General features: G+C 44.9%; 2 protein-coding genes across 2 annotated transcripts in view; both read right to left on the reverse strand.

Moving 5' to 3' along the window:
• Window positions 1–267: 267 nt before the first annotated feature.
• Window positions 268–15,947, reverse strand: sdhaf3 (succinate dehydrogenase complex assembly factor 3). The gene is made up of 3 exons (XM_042077508.1): window positions 15,423–15,947; window positions 556–775; window positions 268–513 (listed from the first exon to the last, which is right to left on the reverse strand). The coding sequence occupies exons 1-2, from the start codon at window positions 15,597–15,599 to the stop codon at window positions 581–583; spliced, it is 372 nt and encodes a 123-aa protein (XP_041933442.1). The 5' UTR covers window positions 15,600–15,947; the 3' UTR covers window positions 268–513; window positions 556–580.
• Window positions 15,948–21,473: 5,526 nt separating this feature from the next.
• The window catches only part of col28a1a (collagen, type XXVIII, alpha 1a), a 39,324-nt gene continuing 37,432 nt past the window's right edge, over window positions 21,474–23,365 (reverse strand). The window contains exon 35 of the mRNA XM_042077637.1: window positions 21,474–22,887. Coding sequence (XP_041933571.1) covers window positions 22,715–22,887 — 173 coding nt within the window. The 3' untranslated portion in view covers window positions 21,474–22,714. The remainder of the gene's footprint in view (window positions 22,888–23,365) is intronic.

A 23,365-nucleotide genomic window follows, 5' to 3' on the forward strand; every position in this document is an offset into this window, starting at 1 on the left:
CAGACTCTATCACACACACACATTCTCTATCACACACACACACATTCTCTAATTCTCTATCTCACACACACATTCTCTAATTCTCTATCACACACACACACATTCTCTTACTCACATAGTCTCTCTCTCCCTCTCAATAACACACTCAGTCTTTCTCTCTCTCTCTCTCTCTCTCTCTCATACACACAGCCCCCCCAGGGGAGACCCACTAGAGGAACAGGGGGAACAGAGACAGGGGGAAGAAAAGAGGAATTGGACTCCGAGCTCTTCTGTCTTTAGAGCACTTTAATGGAATTACATTCTCTTAACAGCTGCCAGGCAAATCACTGCATTTCCACAGGATTCTGACAAGACACACACACACACACACACACACACACACACACACACACAAACGCACGCAAATATTACACTCTGGGACTAGTTCCCCCCCCCCTTAAGCAGAGGGGTGTAAGTCCTTCCACATCCCTTGTCAGAGGGTGTGGGGGGGGGGGGTGCTACGGCCTGGTCGTCCTGGTCTGGGGGGTGTGGGGGGGGGGTCTACGGCCGGTCATCCTGGTCTGGGGAGGGTGGGGGGCTGCTACGACCGGTCGTCCTGGATGTCGAACTGGCGGTTGGGTTTGGTGGCCTCCAGCATGAGCTCGTACAGCTGGCCCACCTGCTCGTCCTGGAAGTGCTTGAGCCGCTCCTCGGACAGAACCACCCCGAACTCCAGCTTCTCCAGCTTCCCAGACATGGTGTCCAGAACCTGCGTCTGCAGCGTGGCCCGGTACTTCTGCAGGACAGAGAGGAAGAGGACGTCAACGAGGAAGAGGAGGAGGAGGAAGAGGAGGTCAACGAGGAAGAGGAGGAGGTCAATGAGGAAGAGGAGGAGGAGGTCAATGAGGAAGAGGAGGAGGAGGTCAATGAGGAAGAGGAAAGGGAGGAAGAGAAGGAGGAAGAGCTCAGAGAGGAAGAGGAGGAGGAGGAGGTCAATGAGGAAGAGGAGGAGGAGGAGGTCAATGAGGAAGAGGAGGAGGAGGTCAATGAGGAAGAGGAAAGGGGGGGAAGAGAAGGAGGAAGAGCTCAGAGAGGAAGAGGAGGTCAGAGAGGAAGAGGACGAGAAGGAGGTCAGAGAGGAAAAGGAGGAAGGTGTCCATGAGGAGGAGGAGGAAGAGGAGGAATATTAGGTTGAGGAAGAGGAGGATGAGGAGGAAGAATAGGAGGCAGTAGCTGGGTCTCCAGCCAACTCAATAAAATGTTGAACACACACACACACACACACACACACACACACACTCACTCACTCACTCACATTCAGGAAATATAACCTAAAAGAAAAGAGTCTCATTTTGTAACATGTGAATGTGACTCTCTCCTAATCAAGGCAGCTTGTCTGGCTGTGGTTGTGTAGGCAAATTAGTAGGAACATTATTGCAACGATGTGATATGATACCAGTTCACTTTGCAACGATGTGATCTGATACCAGTTAACTTTGCAACGATGTGATCTGATACCAGTTAACTTTGCAACGATGTGATCTGATACCAGTTAACTTTGCGATGTGATTTGATACTAGTTAACTTTGCAACGATGCAACGATTTGATACCAGTAACATCTGGTTGTCCCTTTGACCCCAACTCCACCTCCCTCTAGAGAATTCATCTCTTGTTCAACTAAACGACTTCCAGATTGTATGTGAATATCAATCATTTGCACACTGGATTTCTAATCAAAATACTCCAAGTCTCTCTCTCCATCGCATCAGCACCCAACTCACCACCACCACTGGCACTGGAAACCAGCACACACACACACACACACACACATCAGCGCCCAGATCACCACCACTGGCACTGGAAGCCAGCACACACACACACACACACACACACACATCAGCGCCCAACTCACCACCACTCACTGTGGCACTGGAAGCCAGCACAAACACATCAGCGCCCAATTCACCACCACTGGCACTGGAAGCCAGCACACACACACACACACACACACACACACACACACACACACACACACACACACATCAGTGCTCAACTCACCATCACTCACTGTGGCATTGGAAGCTAGCACACCAAATCTGCTTTGGTTAATGAACATGTACTCTGGTAAGAACTTTGCGTACTGAGAACAACTTATTACTAAACCTTACACACACACAGACAGACACACACACACACACCCATAGACACACACGCACACACACGTGCACCAATTCAAAAGAATGCTCTGAATGTATTAATTTGAAGTCTTGGGCTTGTATGAGCCCAGCTGCCCTGGTCAGACCTCATCTTGCGTTGGGAGATGGCGCCGTGTGGAGAGGGCTGGGCTGGGGTCGCCGTGGGCTACCTGGCGAGGTTAATGGAAGTCCCATCCTCCTTCGCCCTCTACAATACTACCACCCACACACAGACGCACACGCACGCACACACACACGCACGCACACAGACGCGCACACACACACACAGACACAGACGCGCACACACACACACAGAGACGCGCACACACACACACACACACACAGACGCGCACACAGACGCACACACGCGCACACACACACACAGACGCACACACATACAATCACAGAGACGCTCAGTCACACACGCACACAATCACATAATGGTGGAGCTGAGGAGAGAGACCAATCTCACACAGGCAGGGACAGCCAACACCTTATCAGCCGCAGGCCTTCACAGAATGTTCCGGAACTCTCACAAAGATTCCACAGCCCACGGAACACCCATCATTCTTCTTCTAAGTGTGGCATTCCAAAAAAGGATTCCTAGCATACTTAGACATAATAATCAAACTTGAATACTGTGTGTGTGTGTGTATGGCCTCAGCTGTGTGTGACAGCTTTTCTGAATTAAGGAGCATATTTCCCTCAAGGTTGCTTGATATTCATGTTGTGTAATTCGGTGACTGAAACCCCAGAATTGCCTCCAACTGCCCCCTCTCCTCCACCTGCCCTCCCTCTTCCACATACCCCACTCTAACTGCCCCCCATACCCCACTCTAACTGCCCCTTTCCCCCCACATACCCCACTCCACCATCTACCCCACTCTAACTGCCCCCCCATACCCAACTCTAACTGCCCCCCCCATACCCAACTCTAACTGCCCCAGTGTCCTCCATCTACCCCACTCTAACTACCCCCCACATACCCCACTCTAACTGCACCCCCCATACCCAACTCTAACTGCCCCCCCCATACCCAACTCTAACTGCCCCAGTGTCCTCCATCTACCCCACTCTAACTACCCCCCACATACCCCACTCTAACTGCACCCCCCATACCCAACTCTAACTGCCCCCGTGTCCTCCATCTACCCCACTCTAACTGCCCCCCCCCACATACCCCACTCTAACGGCCCCCCCCATACCCAACTCTAACTGCCCCCGTGTCCTCCACATACCCCACTCTAACTGCCCCCCTCAGATGAGTCTCAGTGTGCCGGGGTCCCAAATGCACAAAGATAAATCTGCCAGCAGCCCCATGAATCAGCCCTCCGAGCGTCTCACTGGCGCGACGTGGACGCCGCCTTCATTCATAAAGAGGGAAATAAAACAAAGACACACACACACACACACACACACACTCCGCCCTGGACCTCCTCTTTAGGGCTGGGCCATTGATAAAACATCTTAGATGTTGGATGCGATTCAGTTTCATAAATGAGAGGCAATTTGCCAAAGAGCCTTCTGTTCTATTCAGCATAATGGAATTATTTTGAATCTCTGCCAGGAGGAGGAGGGGGGGGAGGGGGCCAACGAAAAAGCTGCCGAATGCACATCCACGAGCAGAAACTTTTCAGGGTGTGTGTATATGGGAGTGTGAGTGTGTGTGTGTGTGTAGTAGGTGGGTTGGACCTGGGCAGATCTGACCAGAATGTAAATGATCCCACTTGCGTCATCTTGAAGTCGACTAAGACATTGCTCAGTCCCTCCAGGATTTTTTTGAGATTGTTGCAATCTAAAATGCCTGATTTCGCAACAACTTTTCTAAAAAATTGCGATGGAAGTTGCGGTGTTTTTAGCTGTTTGTTGCGAAGAAATTGCGAGAGGAAGTGAAAATTCCAAAAATAAATTGCAAAAATATATATTTTTTTTAATTAATTACATTTATTTTATAATTTTTTTAATTGAGGGTAATTAAGGTTAGTAAGACCAAAATTACACGGATCATCTTGATGCTTATTAAAAAGGATAAGTAAAGGTAAATAGTAAGGGTTACAGAAAATCAAAGTAGGCCTAGGCTACTCTATTTGTGTAAATACTTTGACTGGGGTAATTCACAAAGCAGTATAACCTTTCGTAGAACTGTCCAAAAAAGACAGCCCCCTAAAGAGATGGCATCATGTCATATGTTTCAATACATTCATATATGTTGTAATTCATATTAAGTTCATATCTTTTTAATAATTCATATTCTGTGACTTGCATAATTACTAATAGCCAACTAAGTATCTAGTAATTTCATATTGATTTAAACTATTAGACTACACTTTTCTTTAATGTTATTACATTGGTGGTGTGTAAGTCTAATTGACTGCCTGCAACTTTAAGGACGTGAGAGTAGCGTAATAACATATCTAAGTGGATTGGAACGCTTGCATCTCACTGTGTTCGGCTACAACTGGAAAAAAACTTTTTGCATAGTGCAATACGATATGTGGATAGAATTCGGGATGTTTTTTATGTCATTAGTTAAAATAAATGTTTAAAAATAACTCGTATGAAATCATTCTTGGATCATAGAAGAGGTAAATGTCTTACAATGTTATTAATTTCTATGATTTTGCTAGCACTACACAAACTGAGCCCACAAGCTAGCAAACATGACACGAGCTAAAAGGACATCTCCAGGTGTAAACGTTTGCCAATGGGTTGCATATTGTAGCCTACTCAAATGTCAGTAAACCAAGTAGGCCTTAATTAACTTACTTTCATAGCTTAGGCAGGTTAGCAACACTAGGTTGAGATGACAGGTGCAAGTAAAGCAGATCATTAACGTTAGCCTTCTATTTATTGTCATCAAAACTGCAGAGGAGTGAACAAGTTATAGGGCAGTCTCTGGTGTCTGCAGGGGTGAGTGTGGCATCTGAGTCAATATTCTGCGCGAGGGGCTGTTGTGGTAGGTGAAATTTCACGGGAAAACCATGATGATTGGTCAAATTTGCGAAAAAGTTGCAGTGTTTGGACAAAATTGCGAGGTCGCCCAGAATTCACGAGGATTTGCTGAATTTGCGTTAATTGTTGCGATCGCAACATCGCGAATTCCTGGAGGGACTGATTGCTTCCTGTTAGTTAAGACGTCAGTCTTTTTATGGGTCTATTTCCCCCTTCCCTATATGCATTGTGTGTTTGTGTTTGTGTGTGTGAGAGTCTGTGTGTTACACCAATCATATCAGCCGATGTACCAGTATCAATCCGATACACATTCAACCCAATTTATTTGACTGACAGACAGATAGATACTTTATTGATCCCCAAGGGGGAAAACGCGGATCGTATCATCCGATGTGCCAGCACCAATCCGATAGACACACTCAGCCCATTTGGTCTTTGAGTCTTAGGGAGAGAGGGAGTCAAGTCATTTTGAGACTGAGTGACTGTCGCGGGAAGTGCGTCATAACAAAGGGATACCAGACCCTCGTGTAACAGCTGTAGCCTACTTCAAGCTCGGAAAAATAGTTAGAAAATAAGACAGAAAAATAACAAGTTTCCCCATGCGGCTTCCTTATGTACAGAAAATCAAAAGGATACCTTCTTATGTGATTTCTGCAACAGTGGCAGTCATAGTAATTTCTTTCGTCAGTCATTATGTTCATGTTAATGAATATGAAGGAAATTTAAATCATAGGCGCGATATCTGCCGTGATTTACATCAGCTGGTGTGTCTAGGGTCGTCTTTTTGAGCTCCTCCCACCTGACTCTGGTAGATCACGTGGACAGTCTGGCACAATCAATTATTTCATAAATAAATGTTCATTACGAATAATAATAAAAAAGGCTCTACTATTTTTCCATAGATTGTCAAAAAGACCAAGTTTTTCCCGCTGTATTATCCATAAACAATAAAGTATATTATGTTCCTACTTCTGTGTGTGTATGTGTGTGTGCATATGTGTGTGAGCGGGGGGAGTTGGGGGGCTGTGTATGTGTATGTGTGTGTGTGTGTGTGTGTGTGTGTGTGTGTGTGTGTATGCATGTGTGTGTAAGGGGAGAGTTGGGGGGCTGTGTATGTGTGTGTGTGCATGTGTGTGTGAGGGGGGAGTTGGGGGGCTGTGGTGTAAGTGGATTAAAGCGTCCACTCCAGAGTTCTAATCACATTCCCACCCACTGCTCCACATCCACACACACACACACACACACACACACACACACACACACTCACCGTGCCGTACCACTCTACTTGCCCCACCCACACACACATTGCCAAAAATGGTTCCACTGACTCACACACCCGCCCGCTCAGACGGAGGAAAGAGTGGTGTGTGTATGTGTGTGTGTGTGTGTGTGTGTTAGAGGCAGAGGCGCTGGCCATCGTGACTCACTAATGTAAGGGGGCCTGGATAGTGACACTAAGTAATATTCATATTAACCAAAGTGGGAAACACTCATCCCCGTCTTCTAACCCCACCCTCACTTCCACTACAGGAGGAAGAAAGGGATTATGGCTAAACATGACTACTGGGCTTGATGCGTTTACTGTTTTATTCCAACTAAAGACCACTGACATGTCAAGACCACTGACGTGTAAAGACCACTGACATGTAAAGACCACGGACATGTAAAGACCACGGACATGTCAAGACCACGGACATGTGAAGACCACTGACATGGCTTCTGAGAGAGAGCACCACAGGAAAGAGTGCGTTGGCACAACATAAGACACCCAGGGCTGCTCAATTATCGCACAAATCAAAATTATTTTGGTTGATATCGATAGCACAATTATTTAACCTGATTACTCAATGATTTCGGAAACATCTCCCATCCTACTGAGAAACAAAGAAAAATATGTAAAAATGGATTTATAACTCAAGATAGAACGAGAGAATTGCTAAATGGAATGCAGCGACTTTGTTTCGACGATGTTGTTTTCATAATCGTTATAATTGATGACTTATCAATTCATTCGGTTAATTGCGCAGCCCTGACAGACACATGGATGCATCAGCCTGTCCAGTTTTGGCCTCCACCCTTTCTCTCTTGGCTACACAAACACAACGGTGGCAGCTGCGTCTCTGGCGTGGAGGTGGGAGGGGCCTTGTGTCAGCTAGTGCGTGTTGTTCACTCCACTGATGTAAACACAAAGGACCTTTATTCTAGAATGGTGCTTCCCTCTGAGTTCCCATGGCGTCACCATGGAGTCTGAAGTGGAGAGGGTTCTAGAATCCCGCTGTAATCACAGTCGCCTTAATTAGCGTAATCAGACACAGCTGGGAGATCAACATCTCCTATTCTTCATAATCACACCTGTCATTTCTCATACAGCATTGGGACACACACACACACACACACACACACACACACACACACACACACACACACACACAGATGACTCACTCTCTAACACACACATGCCCACCATTCCTCACACAACACACAGGTGGGATTTGCATAAGGGAAGCACTGTTTACACAAATTACTGAGATATTTACGGGAGCAGTGTGTGTGTGTGTGGTGTGTGTGTGTGTGTGTGTGTGTGCACTCACTCTAAGCATGGGATGTCAGGAGCCTGTGGTCCCTCAACCACACAGTGTTCTCCGTCTGACTGAATACCAGCGGGAGAGAAGACCATGCGACTAGTGCAGGGGAGCCAGGATGGGGGTCTCCCCCTCTCTCTCTGTCTCTGTGTCTCTCTCTCTCTCTCTCTCTTCCTCCCCCCCCCCTTGCATGCCTGCAAATGGCAGTTGGCAGCACATCTGTGAAAACTGTGGTCCAGGTTTGCTCCCTGTAGGAGTATCAGTGGCGAGGCCGAGACAAGGCCGTTATTGAGCCTACAGGTGTTTATTGGCAGTGGGGCAGTTGTGGCCTACTGGTTAGGGCTTTGGGCTTATAAGGGAAGGGTTGCCTGTTCGATCCCCGACCAGTAGGAATGGCTGAAGTCCCCTTGAGCAAGGCACCCAACCCCTCACTGCTCCCCGAGCGCTGCTGTAGCAGGCAGCTCACTGCTCCGGGTTAGTGTGTGCTTCACCTCACTGTGTGTTCACTGTATGCTCTGTGTGTTTCACTAATTCATGGATGGGATAAATGCAGAGACCAAATTCCTTGTATACGCAAGAATACTTGGCTGAGAAACCTGATTTACATTTACATTTAATGTGCAGGGCTTCAAAACCCAAGGAATGAGGACTTGTTAGCCTCCCCATTGTCAGGGGGATAGAGAGAGATAGATAGATACTTTATTGATCCCCAAGGGGAAATTCAAATGAGAGTTGAGTGTGAGAGTTTGTCTGTATTGTCCTGGTGAACTGCATGGCGTTGTGGCTCATCTGATGCAAGCAAACTCTCTAACTAGCTATCTCACTAAGAATTCAGCAAACTATCTAACTAGCTATCTCACTAAGAATTTAGCAAACTATCTAACTAGCTATCTTATTAAGAATTTAGCAAACTCTCTAACTAGCTATCACACTAAGAATTTAGCAAACTATCTAACTAGCTACCTCATAAAGACTTTAGCAAACTATCTAACTAGCTATCTCACTAAGAATTTAGCAAACAATCTAACTAGCTATCTCACTAAGAATTTAGCAAACTATCAAACTAAGAATTTAGCTGACCCGCTGAATAAATGTTCCTTGTGTATTATTCTTGGTCGGAAAGGTGCTGGTTGCAAAACCATTTTCTCTTCCTGGTGAAAAGTAGGGAAGTAACTCTGTGCCCCTGGACCACAGACAGCTGTCTGTAGCCTGGACCTTATGTGAGTGTATCTGGACCACTGTCTGTCTGTGAGCTTGTCTGCCTCCCTCCCCCTTATTTCCCTCCTAAACTTGCTTCCATGTGTGGGGGGTTGCCGCGGCGACACCGTTGCCGTGCGCCCTGCTCCATCATGGTGTGCGTGCAGGAGGCTGGCGTGCCGAATCGCATCACGGCTCCTTGAGCGCGTTCAGATGCAGATGCACTCGGAGGAGACGCCGAGATGCTCACTGCTTGATTAGTCATGCCTGGGTTTGGTTTTAGACAAGCGAGAGTCATTCCTAACAAGTCTGATTCAGGTCTGTCTGAGCCCCATCCTGTGGCTGACTGACTGACTGACTGGCTCACTTGTTTGTCATGTAATCATGAAGATCAGCATCACTGCAACGCTGCCGCAGTCTCACTCTAAAAACAGCCACACGCTGGGTAAAACCACTGTAGTACCCCAGATTAACACAATCTCACTATAAAAACAGCCACACACCCAGATTAACACAATCTCACTCTAAAACAGCCACACACCCAGATTAACACACTCTTACTCTAACAACAGCCACTAGTACCCCAGACTAACCCAGTCTCACTCTAAACATCACACTAATTAAAGACCACTCCAGTCCAACTCAGTCTCACTCTAAAACCAGATATCACACTGAGGAAGACCACTCCAGTCCAATCCATCTCTCTTCAACGTCACACACTCCAGGCTGTGCTGACGGGGCAGGTGGAGTTCTGCAAGACTGAGCTCGGCGTGATACTTGCTGTACAGGTAACTTTAGTGTGGGGCTGAGCCCCATCTTGTGGTCAGATGGTGTCATTACACATGGGAGCAGTTCAGAATATCAGAGGCTACAATTAGATAAATTATGACAATATTATGCCAATATGCCATATTTTCCTTTGCTTTGAAAGTGGTTATGTGATGTAGTATGGCTATATATATATATATATATATATATATATATATATATATATATATATATATATACACACACACACACACACATATATATATATATATATATATATGTATAGATATATAGATAGATAGATAGATTGATAGAGAGAGAGAGAGAGAGAGAACTAGAGACCACATAGTCTGTCATGACTGGCACAAATTAAGAAGTGTTGACAAACAGCATTCACACAGTCAACCTTCTCTCACTTTCTATTTGCAACACAATCTACAGGCTACATTCAAGAACTTTCCAAGACCTGTCTATTTAAATCTGTTATCGAAATACTTTTGATAAAAAGGCCCTTAAAAACAAGTTTTTGTATGAATCCATTTCAAACGTTCAAGGATTTTTAAACTTATGAGAGCCCTGCAGTTATACAATCCTGTGTCAGAATGGAGTGCTACCCACGAGTCCCCCATAACATGCACCTCAAGGTGAGTCCCTAGGAAAAGCTATTCCTGTGATAAGACTAAATGTCATCATGTGCAGATGCAGAATTAACTTGAATGCAAAAGTGTTTAACAAATTAGTGCAGCGGGGTTATGATGCTAACCAGATTTAAGCACAATTTAGCCTTCTAGTCATACAAGGATACAAGGATACAAGGATACAAGGAAGTTTATTGTCACATGCATATAGTTACTGGAAGTAAGAAATGCAGTGAAATTATGTCTGGTGTCAGCCTATTTGTGCATTAATGGGGGGGGGGGGGGGTAAAAAGTGCAGTAGAAGAGGGGTTTAGTAGATTAAGTGGCAAGGGCTGCATAAAAAAGGTGGGGGAGGATTGGGATTGGGTGGGGGGCACCAACAAGGAGCACCCAAGAGCAACAGGGGCAAGGAAAAACTCCCTTACCAAGGAAGAAACCTTGGGCAGATCCACGGCTCAAGGGGCTAACCCAACTGCCAGGGGTCTTGGTGTGTGTGTTGGGGGGATGACAGGGGAGATGGGATAGTGTACTGTGTATGTGGGGAGAGGGCAGTGTGCAATATGTGTGTTGGAGAAGCTTCCTCATGAGACAATGTGCTGTGTATTGGGGGGGGGGGGGGGGGGGCAGTGTGCTGTAAGTATGTTGGGGATGTGTGTTGGAGAAGATCATGAAGACAATGTGCTGTGTATGTGGGGGGGGGGGGGGGCAGTGTGCAGCAAGTATGTAGAGGAGGCTTACTGTAGCAAGCAGTGTGCTGTATGTATGTGAAGTGATGACAGTGATGATGTAAGTGTGTGTGTTGGGGGGGGGGGGGGGGGGGGGGGTCAGGGACTTACTATTGCAAGCAGAGTACTATATGTAATGTATGTGAGTGATGACAGTGAAGATGTGTGTGTGGGCGGGAGTGGAGCAGTGACTGTGTGTGTGTGTGTGTAGTGTGTGTGTGTGGGTAGGTGGGGGCAGTGTGCTGTAAGTATGTAGAGGATGTGTGTTGGAGAAGATCCTGAAGACAATGTGCTGTGTATGTGGGGGGGGGGGGGGGGGGGGGGCAGTGTGCAGCAAGTATGTAGAGGAGTGCTGTATGTATGTGAAGTGATGACAGTGATGATGTAAGTGTGTGTGTTGGGGATGGGGGTGGGGTGGGGGGTGGGGGGGCAGAAAGGCTAGGCAATCAAGGACATGGGTAGATGGAGGAGAAATCAAAAATAATAAATAAAAAGTGTGCAAAAGTTGGAGAAAGTCAGATATGTGTGTGTGTGTGTGTGTGTGTTTTGACGTGTGATGAAATAAGAAAATAAATAAAAGGTCTGTAGCATAGGGAGAGGGATGTAAAAGTGCTAAAAGTCTTGTAGGTGTGTGTGGGTGTGTGTGTGTGTGGGGGGGGGGGGGGTCATGAGTGCTGAGGAGTGAATGAGTGCAAAGTCAGTATAGTGTGAGTTCAGAGTTGGGAAATGTTTGAGAGTGCTGAGGAGTGAATGTGTGCAAAGTCAGTATAGTGTGAGTTCAGAGTTCGGATGGCCTGGGGATAAAAACTTCTCCTGAGTCTCTCAGTTCTGGCTTTGTGACTACATAGGCGTCTTCTTGATTTCAGCGGTAGGAATAATCCATTGTTAGGATGAGAAGAGTCCTTCAGAATCTTTTGGGCTCTTAGGAGTACTCTTCTGGAATAGATATCTTGTAGAGCAGGGAGTTGAGTTCTTATAGTACGTTCAGCTGAGCGCACTACTCTCTGCAGAGTACTACAATCTCTAACTGTGGAGTTCCCATACCAGGTGATGATGCTACCAGTTAGAACACTCTCAACCGCTGAAGTAGTCATCTTCTATGCCTTGCAGGATTGTTAATGTTGTTTTTAAACATGCATGCAGGTTCGTAGAGAGACAGAGAAACAAGGAGAGGCTTTACAAAGGTGGGGGGCACCAACAAGGAGCACCCAAGAGCAACAGGGGCAAGGAAAAACTCCCTTACCAAGGAAGAAACCTTGGGCAGATCCACGGCTCAAGGGGCTAACCCAACTGCCAGGGGTCTTGGTGTGTGTGTTGGGGGGATGACAGGGGAGATGGGATAGTGTGCTGTGTATGTGGGGAGAGGGCAGTGTGCAATATGTGTGTTGGAGAAGCTTCCTCATGAGACAATGTGCTGTGTATTGGGGGGGGGGGGGGGCAGTGTGCTGTAAGTATGTTGGGGATGTGTGTTGGAGAAGATCATGAAGACAATGTGCTGTGTATGTGTGGGGGGGGGGGGGGGGCAGTGTGCAGCAAGTATGTAGAGGAGGCTTACTGTAGCAAGCAGTGTGCTGTATGTATGTGAAGTGATGACAGTGATGATGTAAGTGTGTGTGTTGGGGATGGGGGGGGGGGGGGGGGGTCAGGGACTTACTATTGCAAGCAGAGTACTATATGTAATGTATGTGAGTGATGACAGTGAAGATGTGTGTGTGGGCGGGAGTGGAGCAGTGACTGTGTGTGTGTGTGTGTAGTGTGTGTGTGTGGGTAGGTGGGGGCAGTGTGCTGTAAGTATGTAGAGGATGTGTGTTGGAGAAGATCCTGAAGACAATGTGCTGTGTATGTGGGGGGGGGGGGGGGGGGGCAGTGTGCAGCAAGTATGTAGAGGAGTGCTGTATGTATGTGAAGTGATGACAGTGATGATGTAAGTGTGTGTGTTGGGGATGGGGGTGGGGTGGGGGGTGGGGGGGCAGAAAGGCTAGGCAATCAAGGACATGGGTAGATGGAGGAGAAATCAAAAATAATAAATAAAAAGTGTGCAAAAGTTGGAGAAAGTCAGATATGTGTGTGTGTGTGTGTGTGTGTTTTGACGTGTGATGAAATAAGAAAATAAATAAAAGGTCTGTAGCATAGGGAGAGGGATGTAAAAGTGCTAAAAGTCTTGTAGGTGTGTGTGGGTGTGTGTGTGTGTGGGGGGGGGGGGGGTCATGAGTGCTGAGGAGTGAATGAGTGCAAAGTCAGTATAGTGTGAGTTCAGAGTTGGGAAATGTTTGAGAGTGCTGAGGAGTGAATGTGTGCAAAGTCAGTATAGTGTGAGTTCAGAGTTCGGATGGCCTGGGGATAAAAACTTCTCCTGAGTCTCTCAGTTCTGGCTTTGTGACTACATAGGCGTCTTCTTGATTTCAGCGGTAGGAATAATCCATTGTTAGGATGAGAAGAGTCCTTCAGAATCTTTTGGGCTCTTAGGAGTACTCTTCTGGAATAGATATCTTGTAGAGCAGGGAGTTGAGTTCTTATAGTACGTTCAGCTGAGCGCACTACTCTCTGCAGAGTACTACAATCTCTAACTGTGGAGTTCCCATACCAGGTGATGATGCTACCAGTTAGAACACTCTCAACCGCTGAAGTAGTCATCTTCTATGCCTTGCAGGATTGTTAATGTTGTTTTTAAACATGCATGCAGGTTCGTAGAGAGACAGAGAAACAAGGAGAGGCTTTACAAAGGTGGGGGGCACCAACAAGGAGCACCCAAGAGCAACAGGGGCAAGGAAAAACTCCCTTACCAAGGAAGAAACCTTGGGCAGATCCACGGCTCAAGGGGCTAACCCAACTGCCAGGGGTCTTGGTGTGTGTGTTGGGGGGATGACAGGGGAGATGGGATAGTGTGCTGTGTATGTGGGGAGAGGGCAGTGTGCAATATGTGTGTTGGAGAAGCTTCCTCATGAGACAATGTGCTGTGTATTGGGGGGGGGGGGGGGGGGCAGTGTGCTGTAAGTATGTTGGGGATGTGTGTTGGAGAAGATCATGAAGACAATGTGCTGTGTATGTGTGGGGGGGGGGGGGGGGCAGTGTGCAGCAAGTATGTAGAGGAGGCTTACTGTAGCAAGCAGTGTGCTGTATGTATGTGAAGTGATGACAGTGATGATGTAAGTGTGTGTGTTGGGGATGGGGGTGGGGTGGGGGGTGGGGGGGCAGAAAGGCTAGGCAATCAAGGACATGGGTAGATGGAGGAGAAATCAAAAATAATAAATAAAAAGTGTGCAAAAGTTGGAGAAAGTCAGATATGTGTGTGTGTGTGTGTGTGTGTGTGTGTGTGTGTGTGTGTGTTTTGACGTGTGATGAAATAAGAAAATAAATAAAAGGTCTGTAGCATAGGGAGAGGGATGTAAAAGTGCTAAAAGTCTTGTAGGTGTGTGTGGGTGTGTGTGTGTGTGGGGGGGGGGGTCATGAGTGCTGAGGAGTGAATGAGTGCAAAGTCAGTATAGTGTGAGTTCAGAGTTGGGAAATGTTTGAGAGTGCTGAGGAGTGAATGTGTGCAAAGTCAGTATAGTGTGAGTTCAGAGTTCGGATGGCCTGGGGATAAAAACTTCTCCTGAGTCTCTCAGTTCTGGCTTTGTGACTACATAGGCGTCTTCTTGATTTCAGCGGTAGGAATAATCCATTGTTAGGATGAGAAGAGTCCTTCAGAATCTTTTGGGCTCTTAGGAGTACTCTTCTGGAATAGATATCTTGTAGAGCAGGGAGTTGAGTTCTTATAGTACGTTCAGCTGAGCGCACTACTCTCTGCAGAGTACTACAATCTCTAACTGTGGAGTTCCCATACCAGGTGATGATGCTACCAGTTAGAACACTCTCAACCGCTGAAGTAGTCATCTTCTATGCCTTGCAGGATTGTTAATGTTGTTTTTAAACATGCATGCAGGTTCGTAGAGAGACAGAGAAACAAGGAGAGGCTTTACAAAGGTCAATGTTGATATTGTGGTGGGCCGCCACAAATAAGTCAATGTATGGGAAACACTGCTCTCAACAACTTAGGCTACATCTTCCTGGGACACAACAGGCACTTCAGGGATCAAGAAAAAAAAAAATCAACTTGATTTTATTACACAGCTTCAGTTCTAAAATGCTCAGCAATAATATAGTGGGCTAGGGCAGTTTTAAACATTAATTGTTGGACACTTAAACTGATACATACCTTGAGGATATTATTTATTTTAGCCAGCAATCAGATAATTGCACTAGTTCTATAACAATCAGTCAAATAATAACCTTAGCCTATAGACGAGTTCTACAAATTCTACAAATTAAGCTGTTGAAATGGGTATAGGTTGTGAAGTAAAAAATGACTAGGCTACACTTTGATTCAGAATTAAATTGACCCTTACCTCCCATTCTGTCATGAAGGCGTTGACCTCTTCGGGAGAGGCGGACTTGTTTCGTCTGAACTCATCCTTCACGTACTGGTCGCCCAGCGCCCTCAGGTCGATAGGCATGAACCGGTGCAAGACCAGGATCCTTTTGTACAAAGAGCGAACTCTGGAGACGTGGGCTACATTAGCCATTTCAATGACTCGGAAAGATGACAACGAGATGCACTGTGTACGACGACAATAAATAGTAAATATTCACCAAGTCTTTTACTTACTGAGTAACTACAGTTCACGTTGCACACAGCCTACAGGCCTTCTAGCACTGCAAGCACCTGGAATTTGTAATGGAAGCGACCGGTGTCAATGTCTACATTTAAAGCCTATAATTTCGCAACGTGGTATAGTAACTGAATACATGAAAAACATTACTGATATTACGTTCGTGACATTGAAACTTGCAGCATGCTAAACAGTTACCTAACGTCTGCGTCTTGTTTCTCGCGGAACTCTCTCTTACTCGCTGTTTTTTACATGGACGTAGTGACAGACACAGACACTGACCCCTGGCGGAGTGGGGTAAAGTCTAAACCTGATTTTGATGTTTAAAATAAGCAGTGTTGGGCAAGTTACTTCAAAATCGTAATGTATTATGCATTACTTATTACGGTCATTTCAAATTAAGTTGTTACATTATAATATTACTGTCTCTGAATTGTAAGGCATTACACTACTATTGCGTTACTTTCACCAAAATATCTAGAAATATGGATTTGCAATTCTAAATGCAGTTTATTACGCTCAATGCAGCTCAGGGCTCGAATTACGTGGGAGCCAGAGGGAGCCGAGCTCCCATAGTGAGGACTGGCTCGTCTACTGTGTGGTGCATGCTGCCACTACTCCCACTGCTCCTCCCGTTGCTGCTCCCACTGCTGCTCCTGCAGCGGCACCTGCTGGCCCTCCCACTGCACCACCTACTACACCTCCTATTATAGTACCTGCTGCAGCACCTACTTTTGTCATGTCTTTCAAAAATGTATTATCTAACTCAGCTTTTCGTCTAGCTTCAGCATCCTGTTTCTTTTTAAGATCTTCTATGTCTCTCTCCAACTTTTCCTTGTCCTTTTTCAGTTGCTCCAGCTCCTCCTGTTCTCTCTCTTTCTCTTCTCTTCTGTCTCTTTTTCCCTTTCTTGTGCTCTTCTAAGCTCTCAACCCGATCTCACAAGCAATGCGTATAAAGTCGTACGCAACACTAATACCGAATTGCGTATGAATTCATACGCAAAATCAGCTAGTGACACATGCGCAGTAGCCTACATATCCGCTCACTCAAGCAACATGGCCACGCACGGCCACCTGTCGAAATCATTTTTTTTATTTCATAAATAAGTTTCGTTAAAATAAATAATGGTTTGGTGTAGGCTAATTAATGAAAATTCCGTTTGATAGCAGTACTTAAAATTTGATAATTAGGTAACCTTTTGGTCACGATGCTAAAGGTTTACGTTTGTATTACATAAAAAAAAAAATCCGTTTTTTTTTGTTTAGACCCATGTTTTATTTTCTTTTTAAAATTGAGAGCCACTAATATATCCAGAATTTGTTTAGTTGGAGGACGATCAATATAAAGATTTTAAATAGCCTTTTTATAACATCATTAAATATCCCTTCGTGGCGAAAGTCTAGCTACTTAAACTTTGAAAATGTGAAGTTCTTCCTGATGTCATAACTGTTAGACTGAAGACCAGGAAACAGAACAGAACAGAACAGATGTATAACAATGAACAATGACAGTCAAATCTATGGACGAGGAACTTTATGGATAAATAGCATATAGAGCCATGCAGAGCTGTAAACAGAAAAGTTGTTAAACTCTAATTGTAGTAAAGACCACAGGTCAACACCCTCTATGGCCTGTAGCCTATACTAGCGCCTTGTGAGAAGGCAGAACTGAATAGTTCACTCTGCGAGCACAAACTCACAAAAGGGGCTAGGTCATCTTACTAATGTTTGTACGTTTGTAATACATAAAAAAAAAAATCCGTTTTTTTTTTGTTTAGACCCATGTTTTATTTTCTTTTTAAAATTGAGAGCCACTAATATATCTACAATGTGTTTAGTTGGAGGACGATCAATATAAAGATTTTAAATAGCCTTTTTATAACATCATTAAATATCCCTTCGTGGCGAAAGTCTAGCTACTTAAACTTTGAAAATGTGAAGTTCTTCCTGATGTCATTATTTTGCGACACTGCCAACTTGCTGCCCATATTGATAAAATAAACCTCTCTGCTCGGTGTGTAAGTAGATGCAAAATATCTTGTTTATGGTTTGTTTACATGCATTACTTTGGAGGTTTGCCTGTTTATTCATACCTGCTCATGTTTTTTTGTTTTTTTTTGATCGTTGCTTGTTGAATTCCTATTTTGAACATGAGCTCAATTATCATTATGCTAGCCATATAGAATCCACTTGCTAGTAAGCATTGTATCTATCTTGGTTAGCTAGGTAATAGAGGCAATCAATGGAAATATGTTTTTCTTCATTGAAGAGTTGAATTCTTCAACTTCATTCGGAGGTCAAATGGCTAATATACCTAGTTAAACCTGACGTGATTGTAGGTAGTTGACTTAGCATTGTTGCTAGCAGTAGTCAAATCTAACATTAGTAAGATGACCTAGCCCCTTTTGTGAGTTTGTGCTCGCAGAGTGAACTATTCAGTTCTGCCTTCTCACAAGGCGCTAGTATAGGCTACAGGCCATAGAGGGTGTTGACCTGTGGTCTTTACTACAATTTGAGTTTAACAACTTTTCTGTTTACAGCTCTGCATGGCTCTATATGCTATTTATCCATAAAGTTCCTCGTCCATAGATTTGACTGTCATTGTTCATTGTTATACATCTGTTCTGTTCTGTTTCCTGGTCTTCAGTCTAACAGTTATGACATCAGGAAGAACTTCACATTTTCAAAGTTTAAGTAGCTAGACTTTCGCCACGAAGGGATATTTAATGATGTTATAAAAAGGCTATTTAAAATCTTTATATTGATCGTCCTCCAACTAAACAAATTCTGGATATATTAGTGGCTCTCAATTTTAAAAAGAAAATAAAACATGGGTCTAAACAAAAAAAAAACGGATTTTTTTTTATGTATTACAAACGTAAACCTTTAGCATCGTGACCAAAAGGTTACCTAATTATCAAATTTTAAGTACTGCTATCAAACGGAATTTTCATTAATTAGCCTACACCAAACCATTATTTATTTTAACGAAACTTATTTATGAAATAAAAAAAATGATTTCGACAGGTGGCCGTGCGTGGCCATGTTGCTTGAGTGAGCGGATATGTAGGCTACTGCGCATGTGTCACTAGCTGATTTTGCGTATGAATTCATACGCAATTCGGTATTAGTGTTGCGTACGACTTTATACGCATTGCTTGTGAGATCGGGTTGAGTAGACACAGGCAGATGCACCATAGATACAGGCAGATACAGGCAGATGCACCATAGATACTGGTAGATAAAGGCAGATGCACCATAGATACAGGCAGATGCACCACACAGTAGATACAGGCAGATGCATCATAGATAAGTATAAGTATATATACTCTTTTGATCCCGTGAGGGAAATTTGGTCTGCATTTATCCCAATCTGTGAATTAGTGAAACACACTGCACACAGTGTGGTGAAGCACACACTAATCCCGGCGCAGTGAGCTGCCTGCAACAACAGCGGCGCTCGGGGAGGAGTGAGGGGTTAGGTGCCTTGCTCAAGGGCAATTCAGCTGTGGCCTACCGGTCGGGGTTCGAACTGGCAACCCTCCGGTTACAAGTCCGAAGCGCTAACCAGTAGGCCACGGCTGCCCCCAAATTAACAGGAGATGGCGTGACAGCGGTGGTCACGTCATGAAGCAGGATTAGAACCTGCGACGCTGGCACAATGCTTCAAGTGCTTTGCACAGCGACGTCCAGTCCATTGTGCTATGGGAGCGCAGGCAGATGTACCATACAGTGATTAATGCTCATGGTATGTATTTTTATTACATTCTATACAAATTACTCTATATAACATTATGTTTTGTCTTTAGCTCATATCATATAATGTGCTCAAGATGTATATTTGTATTAAATTCTATACAAATGCATTATGTTTTTGTCTTTAGCTCATGTCACTGCATTGTTGTTGCCTATGGTGTGTGCTCTTTCTGTTATGCCAGCAGTTTGTGCTAAAAGACAATCATGTGTGTCAAATAAAGGGATGATTATGTAACCCATTTATGTCTCCAGTGGATTTAGTTTTATTTCCTATATAGGACTTGTAGCAGAGATTGAACGAGAGAAGGGAAGGATCAAGAGATGTGAAGAGAGGAGTGAGAGAGAGAGAGAGAGGAGGATCAAGAGACGTGAAGAGAGGAGTGAGAGAGAGAGAGAGAGGAGGATCAAGAGACGTGAAGAGAGGAGAGAGAAAGAGAGAGGAGGATCAAAAGATGTGAAGAGAGGAGTGAGATAGAGAGAGGAGGATCAAGAGATGTGAAGAGAGGAGTGAGAGAGAGAGAGGAGGATCAAGAGACGTGAAGAGAGGAGTGAGAGAGAGAGAGGAGGATCAAGAGACGTGAAGAGAGGAGTGAGAGAGAGAGAGGAGGATCAAGAGATGTGAAGAGAGGAGTGAGAGAGAGAGAGGAGGATCAAGAGACGTGAAGAGAGGAGTGAGAGAGAGAGGAGGATCAAGAGATGTGAAGAGAGGAGTGAGAGAGAGAGGAGGATCAAGAGACGTGAAGAGAGGAGAGAGAGAGAGGAGGAGCTGAAGAGCTGAAGAGAGAAGCTGGAGTAAAAAGCAGTAAATATGAAACTGCCAGAGTCAGAGCAGTGTAGTGGGTAATCACCTCTCCTCATAGACACACATTAGCCCCATTGAGGTGATTTAGTCTCCTCATAGACACACATTAGCCCCAATGTGGTGGTTTAGTCTCCTCATAGACACACATTAGCCCCAATGAGGTGATTTAGTCTCCTCATAGACACACATTAGCCCCATTGAGGTGGTTTAGTCTCCTCATAGACACACATTAGCCCCATTGAGGTGGTTTAGTCTCCTCATAGACACACATTAGCTCCAATGAGGTTATTTGGTCTCCTAATAGACAGACATTAGCCCCAATGACTTGAATTTCCCCTGGGGATCAATAAAGTATCTATCTATCTATCTATCTATCTATCTATGAGGTGATTTAGTCTTATTATAAACAGACATTAGCCCCAATTTGGTGGTTTATTTTCTATATACAGACATTAGCCCCAATGTGGTGGTTTATTTTCTATATACAGACATTAGCCCCAATGTGGCGATTTAGTCTCCTCATAGACAGACATTAGCCCCAATTAGGTGGTTTAGTCTCCTCATAGACAGACATTAGCCCCAATGAGGTGATTTAGTCTCAGTAAACAGACATTAGCCCCAATGAGGTGATTTAGTCTCAGTAAACAGACATTAGCCCCATTGAGGCGATTTAGTCTCCTCATAGACAGACATTAGCCCCAATGAGGTGGTTTAGTCTCCTCATAGACAGACATTAGCCCCAATGAGGTGATTTAGTCTCAGTAAACAGACATTAGCCCCAATGCGGTGATTTAGTCTCCATAGACAGACATTAGCCCCAATGAGGTGGTTTAGTCTCCTCATAGACAGACATTAGCCCCAATGAGGTGATTTAGTCTCCTCATAGACAGACATTAGCCCCAATGCGGTGATTTAGTCTCCATAGACAGACATTAGCCCCAATGAGGTGGTTTAGTCTCCTCATAGACAGACATTAGCCCCAATGAGGTGATTTAGTCTTAGTAGACAGACATTAGCCCCAATGAGGTGATTTAGTCTCCTCATAGACACAGACATTAGCCCCAATGTGGTGATTTAGTCTCCTCATAAATAGACATTAACCCCAATGAGGTGATTTAGTCTCAGTTAGAAAACACCCTGATCTTTTTAAAGGACTCTTTATTTATTTATTTCAGCATGATCACTAACACATTTATATAAAACAATGTTAACGTCATAGGGACTGTTACACACCCTGACAGGCGAAACCAACAGTGTGAGGATGTATTAAAAGATATAACTTTTATTTCAAACAGTTATTATAAATTTAGTTTGCACATAAAACACTTGAAACTTTTACAAGTTTAGACACGTAAAATACAAATTGTCAGGTGGTACCAGCAGTTATTAATGTTAAACAGTTAATATGTCAGACTGTGACTACAAAATATATATGGTGAGTGTGTACATATATATCTATAGTATAACCAGCTGTGTCACATCTATGGTTGTTCTTTATGTCACTACATTTACACACAAGGACTGCTGAGCGCTCAGTCCCTGATCACTTCACAGTGTTTCAAAGCTCTTAAGGCGTCTTTAGTAAAACAAGGTTCCCCACGGGAGTGCGCCGGAACATCTAGAACTCTACAACAGGCTAGTGGGGGCGCCTGAACATCTAGAACTCTATACAACAGGCTACGTGGTGGTACCTGAACATCTAGAAATCTATACAACAAGCTACGTGGAGGAGCCTGAACATCTAGAAATCTATACAACAGGCTACGTGGGGGCGCCTGAACATCTAGAAATCTATACAACAGGCTACGTGGAGGAGCCTGAACATCTAGAAATCTATACAACAGGCTACGTTTGTCTTAGTATTTACAGCTTCACACAGAACAGCAGAATTATATTGATTTGGTGATAACGTGTAGCAGTGCGCAGCATCATTATATTGATTTGGTGATACCGTGTAGCAGTGCGCAGCATCATTATATTGATTTGGTGATGACGTGTAGCAGTGCACAGCATCATTATATTGATTTGGTGCTAACGTGTAGCAGTGCACAGCAGAATTATATTGATTTGACGATAACGTGTAGCAGTGCGCAGCATCATTATATTGATTTGGTGATAACGTGTAGCACTGCGCAGCCTACTGCGCTGAAGGCTTGTATGTCCTCTAAGGTCAACTGAAGAAAGGACACAGCGCTTGTGTTTGGTGCTACTGCAAGTACTACTCAGCTGGTATGTGTGTGAGATTGGGAGGTAATGCCGTGTCTGTCTCCTAATGTGAGAAGAGTAGGTTAGTGGGCATATAGGCCCGTAGGTTAAGTGGATCTAAGAGATTACTGAGGCCATTGGAGGGTTAGTCAGCGGTGGTCTCTGTGCTTGGCCCAGAGTCTCTTGCCAAAGGGCTGGGTGAAGACTAATGCCCTCCTCCCCCCAGGGAGTGTCTCGCATCATCAGTCGCCATCGGAGACGTCCGTTACGTCTTCACACAGGCCTTCTTGCAGAGATCCTCGGACTCGAAGCGGTTCCTGTTGCCCTGGCAACCGCCATACCAGAACTGGGCACAGGAGTTTGCTTCCGGGTCGTAGTACCACCTGACCTCGTACTGCCGGCACGGCCCGGGGTCCAGATCCTGACCACAGCCGACCTCTGCACAGGAACAAACAGGTGTGTTACCGCAGGTGTACTATTACAGGTGTGTTACTGCAGGTGTGCTATTACAGGTGTGTTATTACAGGTGTACTACTGCCACAGGTGTGCTATTACAGGTTTATTACCGCAGGTGTGTTACCACAGGTATGCTATTACAGGTATGTTACTGCAGGTGTGCTATTACAGGTGTGCTATTACGTATAAGTAAGTATAAGTATATATACTCTTTTGATCCTGTGAGGGAAATTTGGTCTCTGCATTTATCCCAATCCGTGAATTAGTGAAACACACTCAGCACACAGTGAACACACAGTGAAGTGAAGCACACACTAATCCCGGCGCAGTGAGCTGCCTGCAAAAACAGCGGCGCTCGGGGAGCAGTGAGGGGTTAGGTGCCTTGCTCAAGGGCACTTCAGCCGTGCCTACTGGTCGGGGTTCGAAACGGCAACCCTCCGGTTACAAGTCTGAAGTGCTA

This window comes from Alosa sapidissima, chromosome 21 (genome assembly GCF_018492685.1).
Source record: "Alosa sapidissima isolate fAloSap1 chromosome 21, fAloSap1.pri, whole genome shotgun sequence".
Lineage (NCBI taxonomy): Eukaryota > Metazoa > Chordata > Actinopteri > Clupeiformes > Clupeidae > Alosa > Alosa sapidissima.

Coding starts and splice junctions, on each gene's coding strand:
- sdhaf3 (XM_042077508.1), bottom strand. CDS start 15,599: ATGGCTAATGTAGCCCACGTCTCCAGAGTTCGCTCTTTGTACAAAAGG. Junction 776..15,422: donor CCTTCATGACAGAATGGGAG/GTAAGGGTCAAT, acceptor TCTGTCCTGCAG/AAGTACCGGGCCACGCTGCA.